The sequence below is a fragment of the Chrysemys picta genome, chromosome 11, assembly GCF_011386835.1.
Source record: "Chrysemys picta bellii isolate R12L10 chromosome 11, ASM1138683v2, whole genome shotgun sequence".
NCBI classification, from domain to species: Eukaryota; Metazoa; Chordata; order Testudines; family Emydidae; genus Chrysemys; species Chrysemys picta.
The window spans coordinates 17,209,850-17,234,573 of record NC_088801.1 but is presented as its reverse complement, the minus strand read 5'-3'; the positions used below and the strand labels follow the sequence as shown (position 1 = coordinate 17,234,573).

Sequence of the window (24,724 nt, the reverse complement as noted above, 5' to 3'; positions counted from 1 at the left end):
CATTTAACATTTATCCCAAAATGTATAAAATAATAGTTTTGTATTGTTCCTTCAATATTAAACAGTAAATAGTAAAACAGCAATTAAAAACTGTCAGTATTTAGGTCTAAATTCTTAAGCCAACATTTTAAGTCAACACGTGGGGGCAATAGAGTGCTAAATGTTGCACAAAAATGACAGAAGTAGTTGGTGTGATGTTGTGGTTAGAGCAGGTGAATAAGCCAAGACAGCTGGGTTTTGTCTGTGGCTTTATCAGTTCCTGCTCCCATTGAAATAATTGGAGCAGTTGTGGGTTTTCACTGTGTGATCCTGGATAAGTCATTTATCTTTTCCAGCCTCCGTTTACCTATTTTTAAAATGGGTGTGGTAACCTGTCAGATGGCCACTAAACTCAAAACACCCCCAAGATTTCTCAAAATGACTAGTGATTGTGGTTGCCTCCATTTTTGAGAGTCTAATATGAGATACGTTGAAGCAAGCTATGTTCAGAAGGTGGGAGTACGTCACTTTGTGAAAACCAGGTTCTTTTGAAGTGTCTCATCGTAGATGCTCAAAAATTAAGGCACCTAAAATTACTAGTCACTTCTGACCATTTTGGCTAATGTGTGTAAGTTAAAGTGGGTGGAAGGTGCTATATAAATACAAACTCTTGTCACTATGGATTGGCTCCTAGAGCAACAGAAAATAGGGGGTTTGGCTTTCTAACTGCACACTTAAGTTAGAGATTTCATTTGTGCGCATTAAGGATCTTTAGATTTTTTTCAAAAGATACAAATCAGTAAGTGTGTTTTTGTATTCAGGATTGCAGGCACAATGACTTGCTCATTAACATACATACCCCTCCACTTTGTACTCACCTTTTCATTACGTCTAAAGAAGGTACTTAACACAGCTCATTCATCCCGTTGATCAAACAGCAATGGCGTCTTAAACCTAACAAAAAATTAGTAGTAGACAATTGCTTATATTTTAAGTTAACAATAAGCTTTTTTCTCCAAATCCTCTGTAATTCCTCATTAGTTGCGGTTTGTAATACTTGCCCCTGAGGGAGTTAAAAAAAAAAACTAAATTCAGGAGCATTCCACTTGCCCAAAGCTGTACGGATTTATCCTACAAGATTAAACCAACAGATATTTGTTCAAATTAAAAAGATTCAGATTATTGGCAAATAGTTTTAAGAGTCACAATTGAAAATGAACATACAGATATCTCTCCTGCTAATGGATTCATTTCCAATTGGACACCTCTTGATTAGTAAATGATACTCGTGTTTCATCTTACAAGGGTACATAGCCTTAATTGAAAAATGAGTTACCCACAAACCTCCAGCAATCTCAGATTGCACAGTGGTATATTTTAAAATGCAAAAATCTTACATTTCCAAAACAATGACAGTTTATTTTGTTGAGCAGGATTAGAAACTCAGTCTACATGCCAAGGGATTTCTCCAAGCACATGATATGCTAGAGGAATGCAGAGAGGAATGTATAAAAAGGTTTAGGATAGCAAGGATTAAGAAAATGTATGACAGTTACACTGAGTAAACTGATAGGAGGGAAGAAATTGCTTTTGAAATGAGACACTAACAGACAGCTTAACATAGGTACAAGCGTATTATGCTAGTACTTTGTTAATAAAAATACTGCCAACAGCTTCATTTTATGTTGGTCTTGAAATGTTATCATAAGTACAAAAATATGCTTGCTATACGGAAGAAAGCTAATAAAGCAGTGGTGATAATTTAGAGATAATATGAACTTTAAATTTGAATGATAAAATAATGCATTTTCCTGTATTTTTCTTTTGATATTACAATTAGTCACAATATCAGACTTTATTCGCAAGATGGCACAATTCATATGTGTATCCAGAGTGTTTTTAATTGTCTTGAAGTCCACAAACATTCTGGTCAGGTCTAAACTAGGAGTGCTTTGCTGGTCGAGCTATACTTGTATATGGATGCATAACTGGCAAAAGCACAATTTTGCTGGTATAACTACATCCACACTGGGGGCTTTTGGTGGTACTGCTATGTCAGTCACAAATGGCACCTCCTCACACCCCTAACTGACCACAATTCTGCCAAAAGTTTGTAGTCTTTTGTATACTCTTAGAGCATAAGCTTTCGTGAACTACAGCCCACTTCTTCGGATGCATACGAAGAAGTGGTCTGTAGTCCACGAAAGCTTATGTTCTAATAAATTTGTTAGTCTCTAAGGTGCTACAAGTACTCCTGTTCTTTTTGCGGATACAGACTAACACGGCTGCTACTCTGAAACCTGTCATACTGGTCTAGTTACAGATGTAAACACCCCCTAATGTGGACGTAATTATACTGGTATAAAGGTGCTTGTATAACTTACTCCCATATGGGAAGGATAATAAGCTACACTGGTATAGGGCACCTTTATAGCCAGTACACCAGTATAATCACATCCACACTAGGGGTATACCAGTATATCAGTTAAAATTCAACCCCCTAATCAACATAGATGTATCAATACAAAACTGGTGTGCAGACCAGGCCTTAGAACTCCATCTGCCCTGCATGGGTTCACCTGTCCTGCAAGCTAATTCCAGCGTATAACACAGAGTTCCTGTTGAAGACAAAGCATACTGCCTTCCTTTAGACCAGGTAGAATTTTTAATGTTCCAGAACTGTGGGTTACTGCTGTTCAGTGGTTATTCTTACATACAAAGGCATCTGTCATACACAGCTACTCTTTTGGGGAGTTTTTTTCTTGTTGCCATTCAACCTTGCTGGACATTGATATCTAAATTGGGTTCTTCAGAAATCGGGGCTTTGCATTGTAATGAAGAAGTATCTTTTAATGATAGCTTCTTTTCAGCTTTTGTAATATTTAATTAAGGTTTTAAAAGGATCCATTTCTTTGTGTTGATACTTGCTTACAGAACAACAAACTGAGTTCCTCAGGAAAGCTGCTAAATTATTTCTTAGGTTAGGATGCTCCTGTGAGGCTTTGTTTCCACCAGATCTGGGTAAAATACATGCTATCTGTTCACTATGTAACTTACCAAGGCCCTGATTCTGCACACATTTTAAGATGTGGATAGTCCTATTGAAGTCAGTGGGACTACTTTGCACTAAGTTACTCATATGAAAGAGTTTGCATGGTTGGGGCCCAAAGCAGGTAGACATGTAGCTTTTTTAGTCTTTTTAGTTCCCATTTGCCTAGTGTGATGGGTTGGATCACAGAAACCCCCTTGGGAACTGCCAACTGATGTGCCAGGGTTACTTCTGCCCCTGCTTTCCCTGCCAGCTCAAGACTCCAAAAACCCTGTCTTGCTGAGCCAGACATGCCAGTCTGCTCCAACACAGACCCAGGATCTGAACCACGTGCCCCAAAACTGCAGACTTAACTGGAAGCAGCCCACAGAAGTGTTCCTGTCTTTAACACTCAGATACCCAACTCCCAATGGGGTCTAAACCCCAAATAAATCCGTTTTACTCTGTATAAAGCTTATATAGGTATACAGAGCTGTTTGCCCTCCCCCCCAGGTATTAATACATACTCTGAGTTAATTAACAAGTAAAAAGTGATTTTATTAAATACAGAAAGTAGGATTTAAGTGGTTCCAAGTAGTAACAGACAGAACAAAGTGAATTATCAAGTAAAATAAAATAAAATAAAACATGCAAATCTAAGCCAAATACAGTAATACAACTGAGTACAGATAAAATCTCACCCTGAGAGATGTTTCAATAAGTCTCTTTCACAGACTGGATGCCTTCCTAGTCTGGGCACAGTCCTCTCCCCTGGCACAGCCCTTGTTCCAGCTCAGGTGGTAGCTAGGGGATTCCTCATGATGGCTCCTCTTTTGTTCTGTTTGACCCATTTATTTATCTTTTGCATAAGGCGGGAATCCTTTGTCCCTCTCTGGGTTCCCACCCCCCTCCTTCTCAATGGAAAAGCACCAGGTTAAAGATGGATTCCAGTTCAAGTGACATGATCACATCACTGTAAGACTTCATTACCCACTTGCCAGCACACACTTATACAGGGAGACTTACAAGTAAAATAGAGCCATATGCAGATGCTCCAATGTAAGCCAATTTCCTTCCACCCTCCCCTCCTGTCCCCCCCCCCCCCCGAGATTCATGGGCTGGATTCTTAGCTGGTGTAAATTGGCATAGCTACATTGCCTGCAATAGAGGATCTGGCCCCACAAGTTTAGATGTGTTGTTATGCGTGCCATTTCACCCATTTTCTTCATTAGAATACTAATTGAGGGCCACCCTCTAATAATGCTTACTGATGTTATTACTTACAATAGTACCTTAATTCACAAGTAATGGAGTAAAGTTGCTACTCAACATGAATAAGAGTATCAGAATATGATCATCAAATACTTGGACATGTAAACATCAGATAAAATTGTACCTGCTTAGATTTATTTTGAATAATCTTCTAGTGTTCCTGAAAGATGACCGTATTAGAGACTGAATTCTGTTTGTAGGACAGGAAAAACATGGGCAGTGGTGGTTTAAACATTCCAGGACTAGCACACATGTGTTTTTCAGTCCCAAGCATGAGGAAGACCCCATCCTCTAGAGGGAAGAAAATGAAAGCATTGTGATTGGGAAGTGAACGCCCCTGTATTCTTGCCATATCTGAATAAATTTACCTCAGGTACATCTATGGCCTTCATTACCTTAGTATCTGAGTACCTCAAATATTAAATTTATTTATCCACACAATACGCCTGCGAGGTAGGGAACTATGACATTTTACAGATGGGAAACTGAGGCAAAGGGAGGCTAAATAACTTCCCAAGGTCACAGAGCAAGTATGTGGCAGAGTAGAGACTTTAGCAGAGGTCTCCCAAGTCCTAGACTAGTGCCTTAACCACTGGACCATCTTTCCTCTGTGGGAAAAATGCTGCATGGGTTGATTTATGTTCTCCATTTAAAAACACATATGAGTAATTTTATTTTAATCATTATGAAAACTAAATCCAAGAGGTGGATAAGTTTGTGTTAAATATTTTAACTAAACCCTGGTGAGCTTCCCAATACATATTGCAAAACAGAATGATATAGCTTTAAAAATCCTTCTGTCCTTGTTTTACTTCACTCCTGCCATATGAAAAGTTAATGTTCAAATAGTACGTTATTTAGACATTTTGGAGTACAATTTGAAAGCTTCAAATGAGGGTTCATCCACAGGACTCCCATTAAACTCAATGGGAGCTGCATGGCTAAAAACCCACACAGCAGTTTGAAAATGTACCTCGTGCTGTGCTGAAGATAGATGCTTAAAGAGTAAGTGCTTGAAAAGGGGGAGTAAGTGATGGAATGGCTTTCACTCTTCAATCAGGCCAAAAATCCTCCTCCACTCTCACAGCTCATCTAAATGATTTTCCATTGGAGTGGAGTCCCCGGCCTTATGACTCTCCCTTTCCCGCAAAGAAAGTAAAATAAAACATGCTGAAAATAAATAAAATAACCCTTTTCAACCGTAAAGGTGTCTGAATGGTCTCATGTTTTCTCTCTCTTCATGTCTTACTTCCTTGTTTTTCTTCTTTTCCATTTGTTTTCTTTCCTTGCATCTCATTGGTACCATCATACTCTTTCCTTCCAGTTCTTCCATCTCTTTTCCACTTTCCTTCTCTTCTCTCTCCCTTTTCTGTTTTCTTCCCTGGTCCCCAAGTCTTTTTCTTGCCTCCTCTTTTCAGTATTCCCACCTTCCCCTTCTTTCTCTCTCTCTTTCAATCCCCTTCGCATCAGTATACCTCTTCCTTTGTCTTCCCCTTTTATCGCCCACCCAATGTCTGTCTCTTCCCCCACCCTGCTATATCTTGGTCTGCCTTGCTGCTGTGCTTCTGGGTGGGCCTGATCCATGGAGTGAGGTTCTTCAGGGCCTCTCACCTTTCCCTCTCCATGTCTTTCTCTTGCATTTTGGCCACTATTTACCTCTGACAAAGCTTCCTTTCCCCGTCCCCATCTGCTTATTGGCCTCATGCTAATGGCCCTGGTAATCAGTGGGTGGGCGTGGGCTAGAGCTGAGGACTGTGAGAGGGGAAGTGTTCTGCACAGCTTCAGCAACAAAGGAGAGAGCTGGAATAGTTGGTACAGGAGACAGAAATAAAGTGCCAGCATCCTTTCTATAGCAGCTCAATTCAAGCCTTGTGAAGAACACCACATAGTCTGGTTTCCCCTCTTTCTGTGTTTTAACCATTATAAACCCTGTAATATATAGGGCTACTCCCAGAGTAAGGCACTACTCACTGTAAGAACAGTAGCATCTCGCCCACCATTACTAGATATTTTTCATTATTTTTTCAATTATCTCAATCAAATACACTGCACACTTGGAGAGAAGATAATGTTTTCACCCCTCAGCTCATAGAGAGCCAAGAAGCGATGGCTTTTTAATTATAATGGTAAATATTTTAAAAGCACTGAGTCCAATTCTTCCCCAAGGAAATGTCATAGAAGCCAATGGGGTTACCACATGGATGGATTTGGCCCTTGAAGCCTAATGTGGGTTTTCTTTTTTCCATTGTTGCCTGATAAAATAGGATAATGGCTGTGGTACAGCAGCACAATTAGGAAGATATGAGCAACAATGTATAACAAGATTTTTCCTGGTCTGGGTGCTTGGAATGTGCAGCATTAAAACTGTTAATGACAAAATATTGACTACAAAATTCTTTTGTAAAGTCAATTTCACAAATGGTTAAATTCTGCACCTACTTTACATCAACATCCAGACCTGTATGATGTATTTAAGGCTTTTCAGCCATCTTCAGGGCATATTCAGTCATGATGTATAGAAGCTGTATTTTTACTGCCTCATTATCAATGGTTTGGTTGTAGAAGAGCTGTCAATATCATTTTTAGGGAGACTATTGCTGCCTAACATGATACAAATAATTAAGCCCTTGGAGACCATTATTCTAACTACTTATTACTTGCTCAACCATTTTGCTACATTGCTCAAATTTGGTGAAGACTAAGAGCATTAAATTAAAATTAAGCCCTCTCCTTCTTATAAGTCTCTGGAACAACTTGTTTGTTTTTAACTACCTGAAATTTAATACCTGAAATGTAGATTTCTTTGCTACTGTTATGTAGAGAAATTATTAAATACATCATCCATATTAGTAAAACTTTTTAGAATAAGGAAGGTACTTTTTAGAACAGGAGAACTGCTATTTATTTCACTAGTTATTCCTCACCTCTAGTCTCAATTGTATTTTAAGGCAGAGCTCTACATTAAGGGGCATCATCCTGGAGTATGTGTGAGATCAGAAAGTACTGTCCCTCATGGACTTTCCATGCACATAAGAGGACTTAACTTGATGCAGCATACTCCTCTCTCTGTCCCCATCCAGCTTTGCTGTCAGTGGAGATTGGAAGAGCAAATATATTCCCCTCCTCACTGTGGTTTCTTGTTCATGGGGTATTACAAGTCAGCAGTCCTTGTGCTCTGCTGAGTCTGGGCCCTGCTGAAGCAAAGAGAGGGCAAGGAGAGGAAGGCTTCTTACTCACATCACAGCAACCAGGCAAAACCTAACCCTCTCTGTTTAGGTTTAGCTACTTGAAAATCCCCAATCAGATTATGTTAGAGGGGAGAAAACAAAAGCCAAATTCTGGCCCCACATATAAATCCAGACTGTACCTGCCAGGAGTCTGAATTCTATACATGTAATATGTGGATAGGGATTATCGTCAGGCTGTAAGATCATGTGGTTTGCACCTTCGCTACTGTAGAACTCACTTGTACTATTCATTTGTTATTCATGCAGTGTTGCTGACTCATGAGACTTTGTGTGTCTCGTGATATTTGATGTTTTTCTGAAAGTCCCCAGCTCCTGGAGTCATGTGATTACACGAGAATCTGTTTTCATTTAAAAAAAAATTCTTAACCCTCATATTTTCAGAGAAAAGCTGGAAAAGGTGAACCTTAAAGGATTAAAAATCATAAAATACAAATCCCCCAATGTATTATTTTAAAACTTATTTTAAGCCAGACTCATGATATCCTGCAATGTTTTGGGTCCTGAATCATGATTTTTGGACTCCCAAATTTGTCCATGTTACAGAGGGCCTGTAGAGTGCCCTTTTCTTGGGTTTTGTGGGGAGCCAAGATCAGTGGGGGAAACTTCCACCCCACACTCCTATTTGTTGAGACTTTATGACAGGCCATATGTGCAGTGCACTGCAGAGGTTTAGCCTTAAGGATATGCCTACAGTACATGGCTCTGGGGTACCAAGACACCAGCTCTCTGTTGAGAATTACAAAGAACTTGTTTTATGGGACCAAATCCTGAGGTCCTTATTCACTAAATAGCTAGTTTAGCACAATTAGCACCTTACTTTCATGGACATTAAAGTCACAAGTAAAAATTAAAGGAAAAAACAATGCATCAGCTCAGTGAAATGTAACACTTTTAGTTCTGCAGGAGTTTGGGTATTTTATGTAGACTTTAATATAATAAAACTCCCATTAAATATTAATAATACGCATAGCAGCCAGTTAATAAAATAATTCTATATTTTAACTATTACCTTTGTATTGCAAAATAACTATAAAATGTGGAAATATTTTTATTTCTTTTTAGCCCCACACACATCTGTCAGGTACCTTTTTAAACTCTAAGTCCATAGTATGAGTACAAAACCTTCCAAACTAGTAAAAAGACAGAACTAAGATCTTCAATAACATTCTTCATTCCAGATCAAATTGGAATTTGTTTAAAATTATGTGAGCAGGAACATATGCTATTGATATGAAATGTACATCATAGTATCATAATATAGAAACAGCATAGCTGCCAATACATTTGCAGTTATTTCTATATGTATTACTGCATGCAACTTAGTCAGATAACTCATGGAAACAGCATTAGTCTGCTCAGTCACCGTAATGAATCAATGTAAAATAAAAACTGAGAATATGTCTTGTCATGTATTGCTTTGACCAAGGATTTGTGACTGCTAGGTTCTATGCCTTTGGCAAGTCACTTACTTCTTTGAGCCTCAGTTTTCAAATGTAAAACGAGTATACAGTAGAATTATACTAACCTTCCCAACCACGCACCAATTGACATGCACAGAACCCCATCATTCTCTGATCACTTCTTAGCAAAAGCTTTAATACGTGCTTGCTTACATACATATCTCTTGCTGATGTTTACAAAGTATACATCGTATTTCCTAGTATACAATGAATTATTCTAGTTATTGATACGCTGCATTTGAATGAACAGAGTATATTTTGTGCTGCATCATCTTCATCTCTGCTTCTTTGTTTATTCACATACTAATTTGCAAAATTCAGTAATTTGCAGTGGGTCTCACAGTCATTTGTGTGAATTACAAAAGTCTGGTATAATAGTACTCAAAGGGATGTTGTGATGATTAATTGAGGGCGAATCTGTCATCAGATACTCAGGCAACTCCTACCGTCCTCTGTTACATGAGTATAACCATGGGAAAATGTAGTCTTTAATGACTGTAAAGCACTTTGAAATCCCTGGATGCAAGGCACTGTAGAAAAGTACTATTAGTAATAGGATTAATTATTGGCCAGTTCCTGAAGTCTGTCCTACTGAAGCAAAACCATATATATCCAACTTCAAAGGGCTATAAGGGGTTTCTAAAGCCCTTAAAAGTACCTCAAAAATCACAGGACTTTTGGAAGTGTTGATGCCATGATAAGAGGAAGTTATTACTGGAATAGAGATGGTCCCTGATAAAGAATAATTCTTGAGTACATAATCATCAGGACTCAAACAAATGTAGGTGATGTAATGTCTGTTATGAGATGAGAAACCTTTTGATAGACTCAGAAAACTCTGCAGGATACTTGTAGACTGAAAACAAATAATGGTAATTCCTCATGGAATAAAATCCCTTCCTCTTCTTTGCTTGCCTCCACCTGCCATCAGTTCTGTGGATAGCACTCTTGTGTGTCTACTAGAAAACTATATAGTATGGTCTGGTCTACACTACAGGGTTAGGTCGAATTTAGCTGCCTTTGGTCGATTTAAAAATGAATGTGTCCACACAACCAACCCTGTTCCGTCAACCTAAAGGGCTCCTAAAATCGACTTCTGTACTCCTCCCTGGCGAGGGGAGTAATGCTAAAATTGACTTTGCTGGGTTGAATTTGGGGTAGTGCGGACGGAAATCGATGGAGTACTCCATTGTGACCGCTCCGAACAGCACTTTGAACTCCGATGCACTAGCCAGGTACACAGGAAAAGCCCTGGGAACTTTTTAATTTCATTTCTTGTTTGGTCAGCGTGGCGAACTCAGCAGCACAGGTGACTATGGAGTCCCCCCAGAATCGTAGAGCGTAGAATGTTTCTAGGCACCCCCTATCATCTCTGTCCCTGAGGTTATCACAGATTAAAAGGTGAAAAAAAATGCACTTGTGATGACATGTTTTTCAAGCTCATGCAGTCCTCCCGCACTGATAGGGCACAGCTTAATGCATGAAGGCATTCAGTGGCAGAGGCAAGGAAAGAATTAAGTGAGCTGGAAGAGCGGAGGCTAATGGGGGAGCAAACAGACATAATGAAGCATCTGTTGGAGCTGCAGGAAAGCCAACAAGAGCACAGACCCCCACTGCATCCACGGTAAAACTGCCTACCCTCCTCCCCATGTTCCATAGCCTCCTTACCCAGATGCCCAAGAATGCGGGGGTGGGGGAGGGAGGCTCCGGGCACCTACCCACTCCACTGCAGAGGATGGCCCATGCAACAGAAGGCTGTCATTCAAACAGTTTGATTTTTAGTGTGGCTGCAATAAGCAATGTGGCCTTGTCCTTCCCTCCACTCCACCCCACCTGGGCTACCTTGTCCGTTATCTCATTTTTTTTAATAAAGAAAGAATGCATGGTTTCAAAACAATAGTTACTTTATTTCGAAGGGGGGAGGGTGGTTGGCTTACAGGGAATTAAAATCAACAAAGGGGGCGGGTTTGTATCAAGGAGAAACACACGCACCTGTCACACCGAAGCCTGGCCAGTCATGAAACTGGTTTTCAAAGCCTCTCTGATGCGCAGCGTGCCTTGCTGTGCTCTTCTAATCACCCTGGTGTCTGGCATGAAACGATTGTCTGCTGTTATTTTCACAGAGGGAGGGGTGACTGACGACATGTACCCCAAATCACCCGCAACAATGTTTTTGCCCCATCAGGCATTGGGAGCTCAACCCAGAATTCCAATGGGTGGCGGAGACTGCGGGAACTGTGGGATAGCTACCCACAGTGCACAGCTCCGTAGGTCGATGCTAGCCACAATAGTGAGGACGCACTCTGCCGACTTAATGCGCTTAGTGTGGACATACGCAATCGGCTGTATAAAATTGATTTCTAAAAATCGACTTCTATAAAATCGACCTAATTTTGTAGTGTAGACACCCTATGAGCCTGAAAATGTCATGATGCATGCCGTGTGGTGTGAAAACACATGAGAACAGTTTGTTAACATTCAGAGAATTTCCACAAATAGTCATCGATGACAGACCTAGTTTTCACCTTGCACTTCTCTGTATCCACTTCATCCTTTCAAAAGTTGCTGTGTTCCACACAGCACCATCACTACTACTAATAAACACACAGATATTTCTCTGTTCACACATACAGATGTTCTTGGAATGGCTATGAAACTGCATTCAAAATGAGACTAACACTTTTGGTTGGTTTTAATGGCATAACATACCCATGAGTGAATCCAAGCCTGCAGTCTCTCTCTGTGCCAAAATGGTTTTTTAATTTTTTTAAAGTAGTTTTACCAAATTAAAGACTATGTAATATATTGTTGTGTGTGTGTGTATATATAAATATATATATATAGAGAGAGATAAGCGCACACACGCACATAATCTCTATTTAAAGATTCGAAATCTACTTTTACAGCAAGGATGTCTAGTTTGTTTCAGTGTTATTGATGTTTTGAGATCTCTGACCTACTGTGTAATTTTATGTGGTGCATGGGGTAGGAGTACAGATCAAACTTAAGAGCATAAACTAAATCTGATTTGACACAAGCTTTCTTTGCACATGTATTTGTATTTATTTATAAAAAATGAGAACGTGTACATTTTTCTAAAATCCAAAACACATTAATGGGGGGAAAATAGCTTCCTCCAATATACAGGGCATTAGACTGGAGCTCAGTCAGTAGAATTTTGCCATTAACTTCAGTGGGGCCAGAATTTCACCCCTGAGTTCTACTCCCAGCATTACCTGTGATCTTGGGCAAGTTACTTTACATTACTGTGCCTCTGCTTCCTCTCCCATCCTTTGCTGTTTTGTCTACTTCATTGCACTATATATAAAATAGTGCAATGCCTAGCATGATAGGACCCTCATCTCAGTTGGGACATCTAGTTATTACTATAATACAAATAGTAAATGAATGTATCCTCCTATTACTTCTTTGGAGGGGGACGGGAGGTATTGGTTGGGGTGATGCAAAAGAAGTTTTAAGTGCTAGACCAGAGTGGATACTAAGGTCTATTTTATTGTTTGGGGAATGCTGCAGGGCTGAATTATCTGCTCAGAGCCTGATCTGGAATGTTCCGATGCAGCAGTCTCTGACCTGGCATTTCCCAGTTGGCAAGCATTAGTACTGATGAACCGAATGGAAGACAAATTGTATCTGTGCATGCTCTCTCTCTCTGTCTTTATGAGATTTATTTCCTGAAATGTTGAATGGGTTTTGTGTATATGTGGACTTCGTCCCGTATGGTGCTGTAATGCACATATTTTTAGCAGCACAGTGCCCTGAAAAGAAAATGAAACTTACAGGAAAATACAAGGGTAGGGAAGGTTAATGCTTTTATCAGAAAAATGAAAATCTTTGGCGTAAGTGTACTTGGACTGAGTGACTAACATAAACAATTCAAAGACATCCTTAAGCAGAATCTCAACTCAAGCAGCATAAATATCAATAACTTAGAAGACACAGCCACAGGCAGACCTGAATGGAGAGAAACTATCAATAAAGTTTGTGAACACTTTGAGAAAAACATCTGTGAAAAACTGGTTGAAAAAAGGGCCAAGCATCATGCCATGTTTTCAATGGGAGACATTTTTGTGTGACACCTACCGTGACCTTGCTCCTTGCAGATCGGATTGTACAGCCACAAGAGCACACACAAGATGCTGTGATGTCATCATCAGACATGACTGACAACTATATAGTTCATCAATGTCACTGTGGTTCAAAATTTATATGCTATCCCCAGATAAAGTCGGCCATGGGAAGGCCTCACTAGAGAACTAATTCCTGGGGGCAAGAGGCTCTTTCTCAAACTGGATTGCGGGGAGGGCCTGGCCAAACTTTAAAATAGTGTATTAAATTTTACTGGCATATACTTTAATTGTGCAGACTAATGTAGATTATAATATAACAATTAACTTTTATTAATGCTCTCATAAATTAGAAGCACTGAATGCTGATTTAATGAGGAAGCAGATTAAATTATTGTGGTACAGCATGTTTGGTTAAGCAGTTCCTCCTAAAATGGAAGACTGGGATTCAAATAAAAAAGGAATGCTAGCAATAGCAGTCGGTAAACCACAATGGCAGTGCCTGACAAACTTTGCTAAAGCTGAATCTAAGGGCATTTGACTTGCCTTTTTGGCAGATGTCTATTTATTCTTTCTCCTCGTACTCTTCCACTGATACCTGATTAAAGGGAAATCAGGACCTTTGGAAATCTAAAGTAAATTTCATTGTACAGGCTGAATCAGCATTACAGATAATCAAGCTTGTCTTTATACATTTCTTTAATATCAACAAACAAACAAAAAAACTATATTTAACCTCCAGTTAGAACAAATCTGCCTGTCGTCTGGGTGAGTTTGTATTTTGTTCTGCCAGTGTAAATTGGAGTTTTGCTAAGAGTATCTGATCACTATACTCCAAATAGAACAGTGTACAGCCAATCCCTACAAAGTTCTTAGAGAAAATAAGTTTCTGCTTTATACACACACACAGAGAAGCAATCCAGGACAGTCAACCTAATTGTCTGTGCCCAGAAAATAGGCTAAGAGAAGCTATCATGCAACAAATGACTTCTATTATAGTGCTTTTCACAATTCTTTTTCATAGGTGGTTTGATTTTTTGCACCTACATTGTTTTTCATTCATATTATTGTCCTTGATCCTGCTAATACAGAATTCAATGACAAAACTCCCATTAACTTTAGTGAGAGGTGGATCTGTTCCTCGTTTTCTTTTCTGATTTAAGTCTCTTTATTCATTTGCATGGGCTTTTCATAATATTATAAATATATATCAGTAGAAAGAGACCCTGCTATATTAATAACTTTAAAAATTAGGGGTTCACATTTTAGGAATTAAAATATTTGTCGTCTTTTATGGATTATATTCTGAAGCAAAAGGATTTGGCCTCCTGAGTAAAAAGGCTCTGATTAAGGTCAGCCGATGAGCAGAAATGGTTCCAGTCTGCCACTGAAAAACTATGTACCACTGTCTGCACTGGAGATTAGAGCTGGCTTATTCTTATTCACATTTGGTCAACAGATGGTCCAACTGTTCCGTGTGCATTCTGGCAATGCAAAAACATTCACATCAACTAAAAAAATATAATAAAAATAAGGGAAATGTCACTGGGCATCTGACTAGGATGAATGCCTCACAGTGCCTGCTTCTCAGGAAGTAGGATGTTGCTGGCTGACTATAAAAGAGAGAACTAAGCAAGCAGGAATGTTGTCATTAGATTAGTAACTACTGATTCTGATCAGACTGAAAGACTCGAATGACAAGCAGGTGCACAAAGATTATGTAAGGATGGCACTGTTGCCCCTTGTCCGGGTAGCTAACATTTGGGGCCTTACTGGGTTGTTTCCATTAGAGAGTCAGGTATTTCTTTGGTGCAGTCCTCTTTAATTACAAAGAAGGTTCACAAAGTCCTGTTTCTGTGAACTTAGTAGGAACAAACAGAAGCAGGTTGTTTCCTTACTCACAATCTCTAAGCCTGCTTTTCCAGTCAGTCTTGTAATCCAGTGAGCTCTGTCTACTCCCTGCAAGGTCACACTCATGACAGCTTCTCTGGCTCTCTGGTTGTTTCTGCTTCTGATATACTTGGACAAACACATCTGCAACCAATCAAAGCCCTAGCCCCTGCACTAGCAATCAGTCCCTGTGGAACCCCTTTACCCACCTGGCTTGATTTTTGATTAGCCCTGCATGTGGCCTAGTGCCTTGGACAGTGGCTTCCATTATCTAAAGCTATCTTACTCAATAAAGGAGCCCAATTGCTTCTTCCATTCAGCCTGAAATAAGAGTAGCTAGCATGCCCATCAGCTTTAACAAGCTCTGTGATTGCAGATCGATCAAAGGCATGCTTGATGGAAGCCATTAATACCTACCAGCATAATAGCACAAACATTCTTTCTTTTTTAATGTCTGAGCTGAGATTGACTAAACTCTCATGATGTTATAATGGCAGATTGTGGCCAGCCCTACATGGGATGTAAGTGGGGAAAAGGTTACCAAGCAGTGCACTTGTGCCTCTATTGCAGAACGAGCCGTGATCCCAGTCTTCGCACTCCTCCTCCCTCCACACTAGCTAGCATTGCTGTGCTAAGAGGGAGAACATACTGCACCCATTCATAGAACTGTGTCTGAATTAGTCTTCTTCAGGCACTCCTTCTGCAGTGCAGGCCATCCTCGACCCTCAGTGCCAGGAGGAAATCAAGTTGGCTTTTACTTCATTCCAAAACACCTCAAAAGCCTTCAAGGTCAACTAGTTTGCTCCCCACTCCTACACCTGGATCTCTTCACTGGGTTGGTGGTATATTATGAGTGACAGCCCACCTCAACCCCTTTTTGCAGCAGGACCATAAAGGATCCTGCTACCACTACTACTGCTTTAACATTAAACTTTTAATTTGGGGGCCACAGATTGTAGTGGACTGAAGTGAAGAGGGGAAAAAACAGAGCAGTAAGGTATGCCCACTTTCTCAATCCTTCAGAAGGCGAGTCATCAACACACTTGTAAATGTTACTGACACATTTTCACAGAGTTCTAGTTGTGAGGTTTACTTGAATGTAAACCAAACATACATGGAGTGGGAAAATTATAAGAAATTTTATTTCAGTTATCCTGGAACATACCATAGACAGAGACAAGCACCTACAAGATCTCTATCAAGTATTCTTAAAACTACAGTACCCCCCTGCTGAAGTGAAAAAACAGATTGACAGAGCCAGACGAGTACCCAGAAGTCACCTCCTACAAGACAGGCCCAACAAAGAAAATAACAGAACACCACTAGCTGTCACCTTCAGCCCCCAACTAAAACCTCTCCAGCGCATCATCAAAGATCTACAACCTATCCTGAAAGATGATCCCTCACTCTCACAAATCTTGGGAGACAGACCTGTTCTCGCTTACAGACAACCCCCGAACCTGAAGCAAATACTCACCAGCAACCACACATCACTAAACAAAAACACTGACCCAGGAACCTATCCTTGCAACAAAGCCCGATGCCAACTCTGTCCACATATCTATTCAAATGACATCATCATAGAACCTGATCACATCAGCCATACTATCAAGGGCTCGTTCACCTGCACATCTACCAATGTGATATATGCCATCATGTGCCAGCAATGCCCCTCTGCCATGTACATTGGCCAAACCGGACAGTCTCTACGCAAAAGAATTAATGGACACAAATCTGACATCAGGAATCATAACACTCAAAAACCAGTAGGAGGACACTTTAACCTGTCTGGTCATTCAATGACAGACCTGCGGGTGGCAATTTTGCAACAGAAAAGCTTCAAAAACAGACTCCAGGGAGAAACTGCTGACCTGGAATTGATATGCAGACTAGATACAATCAACTTAGGCTTGAATAGGGCCTGGGAATGGCTGAGCCATTACAAACATTGAATCTATCTCCCCTTGTAAGTATTCTCACACTTCTTATCAAACTGTCTGTACTGGGCTATTTTGATTATCACTTCAAAAGTTTTTTTCTCTTACTTAATTGGCCTCTCAGAGTTGGTAAGACAACTCCCACCTTTTCATGCTCTCTGTATGTGTATATATATCTCCTCAATATATGTTCCATTCTATGCATCCGAAGAAGTGGGCTGTAGCCCACGAAAGCTTATGCTCCAATAAATTTGTTAGTCTCTAAGGTGCCACAAGAACTCCTGTACTTTTCTGGAAAATTATGAATGATTTTTTTAGATGGCATTAATTTTATCATTCTGCTGCTGCTACAACACTGACATCAAGAAGATGCCTGCTAGCTGCATATGTTGTCTGATGTTTATTAAACTCCCTTTGTAGCTCACATAAAAAGGAAGCTCTCACTACCCTACACATGTAAAAGGTAAAGAAGCCCTTTAAATGTGTTAATCATAGGCTCCAGTATAGAAGTGAAGAAAGTTCCAAGACCAGGATATCCTATGAATATTAATTTGCTAGTAGACAGTAGAATGATGTATTTTGTCCTTTAAATGACCCTAACACTACATGTCTTATCCACATACAGAGATTTCTGACCTTTAAAATGTTTTTGTATTTTCATTCTCCAGGATGGAGGAGACGGTGAGAAATCTACTGCAGAATCAAGGATCTCCAGATCAGAATGGAGAGGGCACAGTTAATATCATGAAGGTGTATCAGGTATTGGTAGCTTTTCTGTTGTTTACATATTTAAAAAATCTAACAAGTGCTCTATATTTCCGACATCCATGTCCAAGTATTTTTGTTCTATCTTTGAGTTATGAATGCTGCTAATCCATTATTATTAAATAATTCAGCATACCTCGTTCCTCCTTACTTTCTCTATGTATTCTTCCCCCACTGCTTAAGATTTTCCATTTCCATAATTACATTTTTATCTTCTTGCTCCTTCCCAAGAAACTCTTTGCTTTATTATTTTGATTGTTGCATCTACCTTACAGAAGGGAAACACGAACCAAATGTTAAGCCTTATTAAAAACATGAAATTTATGGTAAAATATTCCAAAGCTCCTAAATCACAAGATTTTACCAGAAAACTGTCACAGCAATGTTCTGTCAACCCATATTTTCAGAGGTAGTAGAACCCTGTATAAAGCTGCAAAAATTCATCTGACTTGCGTAGTAGGTGTGCTTTGTCACTTGAAGAGGGGATATAGGGAAGGTGAGCGTCCCTCTGAACAGAGAGTCCTAAGGGGCTAGAACAGAGTTGTTTCTGGAGAGAAAAACTGAGGGAGAACCAAGTTGAGGGAGGAAGCTTATATTGTGGTTTATGATTTATTAGAATTTTACTTTACCCAAGAAGAGCATGAGATTTGAGCTAACTGAGGGTCTTTACATTCTGTTGAGGATGTTGAGATATATTCTGCCCATTTACACTGACATTCTGAAAATTCACTTACTTAAATATTTAATAAAGACAGTCCCAATTATTCTAAAAGTTGCATTTCCTTGGTCAGACAGAGAAGGCCTCAGTGCGTATTCATACCTTTACTAACAATCCTACAAGAAATAAAATATTGAAACATGACCTACTTTGCAGTTCTCCAGATAATGAGGCACTTGTGAAAAACAGTGTATAGTTACTTTCATGTCCCCTCTTACAACCAGAGCATGAGGACAGACTAAAATGCAAAGCCAAATAACAGTCACACTTGATCAGAGGCTTCAGAATCGTAGGCAGTTAAGACTTAATCTAAGGTTATGTATATGTTCAAGTAACTGACATGGAAATCAAGTATCGGGGTAGCCATGTTAGTCTGTATCTACAAAAACAACAAGGAGTCTGGTGGCACCTTAAAGGCTAACAGATTTATTTGGGCATAAGCTTTCGTGGGTAAAAACCTCACTTCTTCAGATGCATAGAGTGAAAGTTACAGATGCAGGCATTATATACTGACACATGGAGAGCAGGGAGTTACTTCGCAAGTGGAGAACCAGTGTTGACAGGGCCAATTCAATCAGGGTGGATGTAGTCCACTCCCAATAATAGATGAGGAGGTGTCAATGCCAGGAGAGGAAAAGCTGCTTCTGTAATGAGCCAGCCACTCCCAGTCCCTATTCAAGCCCAGATTAATGGTGTTACATTTGCAAATGAATTTTAGTTCTGCTGTTTCTCTTTGAATTCTGTTTCTGAAGTTTTTTTGTTCAATGATAGTGACTTTTAAATCTGTAATAGAATGACCAGGGAGATTAACATACAAACTTTTGTATGTTACCAATCCTGATGTCCGATTTGTGTCCATTTATTCTTTTGCGTAGGGACTGTCCAGTTTGGCCAATGTACATGGCAGAGGGGCATTGCTGGCACATGATGGCATATATAACATTAGTAGATGTGCAGGTGAATGAGCCCTTGATGGTGTGGCTGATGTGGTTGGGTCTTCTGATGGTGTCGCTAGAGTAGATATGGGGACAGAGTAAGCAGCGAGGTTTGCTACAGGGATTGGTTCCTGGGTTGGTGTTTCTCTGGTGTGGTGTGTAGTTGCTGCTGAGTATTTGCTTCAGGTTGGGGGGTTGTCTGTAAGCGAGGACTGGCCTGCCTCCCAAGGTCTCTGAGAGTGAGGGATCATTTTCCAGGATAGGTTGTAGATCGTGGATAAAGCGCTGGTGAGGTTTTAGCTGGGGGCTGTATGTGATGGCCAGTGGTGTTCTTGGCCAGTGGTTATTGTCCTTGTTGGGCCTGTCCTGTAGTAGGTGATTTCTGGGTACCCGTCTTGCTCTGTCAATCTGTTTCCTCGCTTCCCCAGGTGGGTATTGTAGTTTTAAGAATGCTTGATAAAGATCTTGTAGGTGTTAGTCTCTGTCTGAGGGGTTGGAGCAAATTCGGTTGTATCTTAGGGCTTGGCTGTAGACAATGGATCGTGTGATGTGTCTTGGATGGAAGCTGGAGGCATGTAGGTACGTATAGCGGTCAGTAGGTTTTCAGTATAGGGTGGTGTTTATGTGAGCATTACTTATTTGCACTGTAGTGTCCAGGAAGTGGATCTCTTGTGTGGACTGGTCCAGGCTGAGGTTGATGGTGGGGTGGAAATTGTTGTTGAAGTCCAGGTGGAATTCATAATAATCAGTTCTGCATCTTGCCTTAGTTTCCTCAGAAGCCTTGGTATCATGGGGATCAGCGGAAAGGCATGCATCATGTTTGAGGCAGAGGAAGGCATCTGTCAGGAAGCTTGGGCTGGAGCCCCACTGGAATAGAATGTCTGGCAGTTGTTGTTCTAGTCAAACAGGTTGAATCTGGGAATCCCCACTTGCACAAGATATTCTGTAGGACTGAGTCTTTGATAGCCCACTCATGATTGTCTGGGAACTGTCTACTGAGCTGATACACACGGCATGATTTAATTCAGAATGCACCAATTTCGGAGCCACAAGGCCTCCTGGCAGAGCAGAGATGATCTTGCTCGCCCTGGTCTGTTGACATAATGCTTGGCTGTGGTGTTGTCTGACTGTGGATCCCTGGAATAGTGGTAGAAATTCCTTGCATGCCAGGTGGATGGCTATGAGCTCTAGAACATTTATGTGGAGACAGACTTCCTGAGAGAACCATAACCCCTGAAATGGACGGTGATGTAGATGAGCCTGCCATCCCTGAGAGGATGTGTCTGTCACTAGTGTCTTGGTAGGTAGAAGTGCAGAGATGGATACGCCATTGCACACCTGCAGAATGCCTTTCCACCAGTTTAATGAGGAGAAGACTACTTGTGGGACTGTGACGATTATGCCCATGTGGTGTCTGGTGGGTAAATACACTGATTTCAACCACTCTTGTGGTGTAGGTGTGGGTGTAGGTGAAGTCTGGCAAAGTGCATCACATAGGTGCATGAGACCATGTGTCTCAAGAGTCTATGAGGTGTATTTTAACTGATTTCCTTGGTTGGGCTTGAAGTTGGTTGAGAAGGTTCAATATAATTTGTAACCCTTCTTGTGGAAGGTAAACATTCACTCGTCTGGAATCTCACACTGTTCCTATGAACTCAGTGCTCTGAGACAGAATCAGTGTGGATTTTTCTCTGTTGATTTTGAGGCTCAGAGTGACAAAGAGTTTTAAGATTATATGAATTGAGATGGTCACCTGTTGGGGTGATCCTCCCTGGATCAGCCAGTAATCAAGTTATGGGTAGACCTGGATTCTCTATGTCATTAGATGAGCTGCCACAAATACCAAGCACTTGGTGTATACCTTCATTGTTGTGGGAAGACCAAATGCTGTTCCCACTAGGAATCTTGTGGGTTGGATTAATAAATGCATGGAATTACGTATCATGCAGGTCAAGAGCTGTGAACCAGTCTTTAGGCACAAATGAGGGAGTTATGAAAGCCAGAGTCACCAGCCTGGACTTGAAATGATAGAGGAATTTTTTGAGATATCAAAGATCCATAATGGGACATCAACACCCTTTCTTCTTTGGGATGAGAACATAATGGGAATAAGCCTCACTTCCCCTGAACTCTAAAGGGACATCCTCTACTGCTGTGAGTTATAAGAGGAAGTGAACCTCTTATTTCAACAGTATCTTATGAGAAGATTCCCTAAAAAGCATGGGCAATGGGGGGAAATGTAGGAAGGAACTGGATAGAAGTGCTTATAATCCTAGGATGGTTCTACTGGGCTCTTGATACTGGAGTCAAACCTACTGCCTAGCAGAAGACCTGGACCCTGGAGAAGCAGAGGAAGAGGTGGAGGGTCGTTGTCTTTGACTTGGGTGAAAGCAGCTGTTGAAATAGATTATAGTGTTGAAAAAAGGCTTTTAAATTTAAAAGTCTAAACCTGCCCCGGAATGAAACAGGATTTTTTTTAATGCAGTATCTTTGGTCTGAGCTGCCTCTGATTCAAAGGTATTCACCCCAGCTAGGGGTCAGGTCATCCAATTGATCAAAAAATAAACGTGTCTCCATCCTTTTTTGTATAGTGTCATATCTATATAAAATTATGGCATGACATCAAATTATTATGTTTCAGTAACAGAACTCCTGAAATGCTTTGGTTTCAAAGGGAAGCTATGATTAGAAATGGATTGCTGGTAGGGCAATGCAGATACTGAGGGCTTTAAAGGCAATGAAGAAAGCACCTGGTTTTGACTTCTTCTTGGAAACACACCCGAGACAATGGTACAGCATTATAACTTTCATATTTTAAAGGAATATGCACATATTTAAACTGGTTTCATTTATAAGGTCAAGATAGCATGAGGTGTCAGAGACTTCTTTTTATTTCATCCTGACTCTTCACATGTTTGGACTGGGGTCAGGAATGCCATAGGGCCTATATCAGATGATAGAGAAAGATAAAGTCCCAGAATTACTCCTGATGCAGTGACGAGCTGCACCAACCTGGCCGGCTGTGCCACAGAGCAGATTCAAAGTGCCACCTCCTTCCTGAGGAGGATGGGGAGAAAAACTTTGCATTCTGCTGGCAGCTCCACAGGAGATCCCTGGTTTCCCTGGCTAGCTCTGCCCACTTTTGGAGCTACCCTGGCTCCACTAAGCATTTATAGTATTTATATAATATTTTAACAAGTTTATAAAACTGTGCTATACATTTCTTGTTTAGCAAAATAGCAGGAAGCGATATATACATCAATTTTTTTTATTTGGCATATTATCATTTTACAGGCTGAACATCCTTATACTGATATTGTCTGTTCTGAAAATAGTTTGTTGCCACTTGCATTACAGATCTATTGTTCAAGACAAGGGAATTTGCAGGATTTTATTTTAAAGGTTGTAATATGAACTAGAACCACTGCCACAAAATTAATCCACATATTTCTTAAAGACCAGTCTCAAGGCTAACAATGGTCATCATTCTGACTTTCATCTACAGTTCTCAACCATATTTCTGAAGAAGCCAAATTAGATTTAGATTTCCCCCCTTTCTTAGTTACTGCTTCTGAGATTAAAACAGCAGCCAAGAGATAAGGGAAGAACAAAGATTTATTAACAAGTGAGACAATATTGTGAGTCAGATATCTACAATACAGCCATAAAAATATAACCACGCTTTCTAAGGCAATTACCAACATCCCAGATTAGAATCAAGGATTTGGATCTGAATTCTCAGCTCATACTTATCACTCTAATTGGACAGGTTCCAATCAGGATACTGAACTTCCAAATCTGAGAATGTTCAAATTTAGGTTAGGCCCTTTATAGAGCTGAGATCCAGAGTTTGTTTCAGGCCCATCTCTAACCAAAATTATGACACACAACATTTCTATATGCAGGAAAAGTAAATAACTTGTAGTTAGTAAAAGTAAGTAACTAAATGCAGGAAATGTAAAAAATTCTATCCTCTTATCACTCATAAACAAATACTTATTGTGTTAGCTAGATTTCTATGTATGAGAGATTTTGATCACAACCACTTTCTCCTAATAGCCATCTACCCCTGTAGCCTACCAAAGCCAACAAAGCATCCTTTAGCTCCTGCATCTCTTGGTTAAGACAAATGGAACGCTTAGATCTAGCTAGTGTAGCAAATCTTTGAAGCCATATCACTGATAGATTCCCTCCACGGAATGGTGTTGACAGTTGAGAATCCCATCCAAAAAATACATTCCATGCTTGCATCTCTGGTTGGTTCTACAGCCAACTAAATATTTCCTGGCACCTGCTAAAGAGAACCTCAGTTACAGTACTATACTTGCTTTGTATCTAAATTCTACAAGAGGCATAGTTGGCTCTGGTCTCTGTACCTGCACTGACATTGTCTCCCATGAAAGCTAATATGCTGGCATTCCAAAATACTAGTTAGTGCCTTTCTTGAGCTATGTTCGTTGTAGCTTCTTTGTGGTAATCCCTAGAAAGGGAAGAACAGGCAGAATAAATTGACTAGCATAGCTCTGTGAAGCTTGAGTAAGGATCTTTAACACATTGGTGTTTCTGAACACAAACAATGAGATTCATGGCAGGGAAACTTTTTACCTTAAAGTTCTTTAATTGATCAAAATAAGCATTTTGACCTCCTTTATCTGGGCAGTGAGAATACAATCTTTATTTGTTTTAAATAGGGCCAAATTCTACCAAAGTAAATCTGGAGTAATTGCATTGACTTCATGGCAGTTTCTTCAAATTTACCCCAAATTTAAATCAGAGCAGAATTTGGCTCATCTTGCTTCAGTTAACTGTAGATATTTTGATACTCACAAATTCCTACAGCCACTTTAAATGCTGTGTTCCTTTTTAGCTTTAAGATAGGTTTCCTTGTGAGAAAAGAAAATTGCTTTAGTTTTGCAATACTGTAATGAACCATTTTATAACAGATTACAAATGTATATCAGAAAATGCAGTGGATATTATGCACATATACATGCATGCAACATCAGTAGGAGCCACAGAATGCAATTTGTCCCTTAGTATAATTTTACTGTGCAAATTCCATAGCCATAGAATGAATTTGAAATTTTCCATTTTATCACACACTACGCACGTCACTGTAACACCAGGTGCCTGTGATCGGCGTTGGCCCACCTACCCGCTAGGGGGCGGTGGGGAGCTATGAGGTCACTGGCCGGCCTGGGTCACGCCTCCGTCAGCGGGGAATTAGCGGCGGGGCGGCCGCCAGCCAGAGTCTGTAGCGCGCCCCTCAGGCAGGGGAGCGCCGGCAAAGGTCAGTAGCGCGCCCCTCAGGCAGGGGAGCGCCGGCAAAGGTCAGTAGCGCGCCCCTCAGGCAGGGGAGCGCCGGCAAAGGTCAGTAGCGCGCCCCTCAGGCAGGGGAGCGCCGGCA

The 24,724-nt window shown here is 40.4% G+C and overlaps 1 protein-coding gene across 6 annotated transcripts in view; it reads left to right on the top strand.

Moving 5' to 3' along the window:
- NCKAP5 (NCK associated protein 5) overlaps positions 1-24,724 on the top strand; it is a 605,695-nt gene that overhangs the window by 381,204 nt on the left and 199,767 nt on the right. For all 6 annotated transcript variants that reach the window (XM_042855509.2, XM_065560497.1, XM_065560500.1 and 3 more), the window contains one exon: positions 17,568-17,658. In XM_042855509.2, coding sequence (XP_042711443.2) covers positions 17,568-17,658 — 91 coding nt within the window. The remainder of the gene's footprint in view (positions 1-17,567; positions 17,659-24,724) is intronic.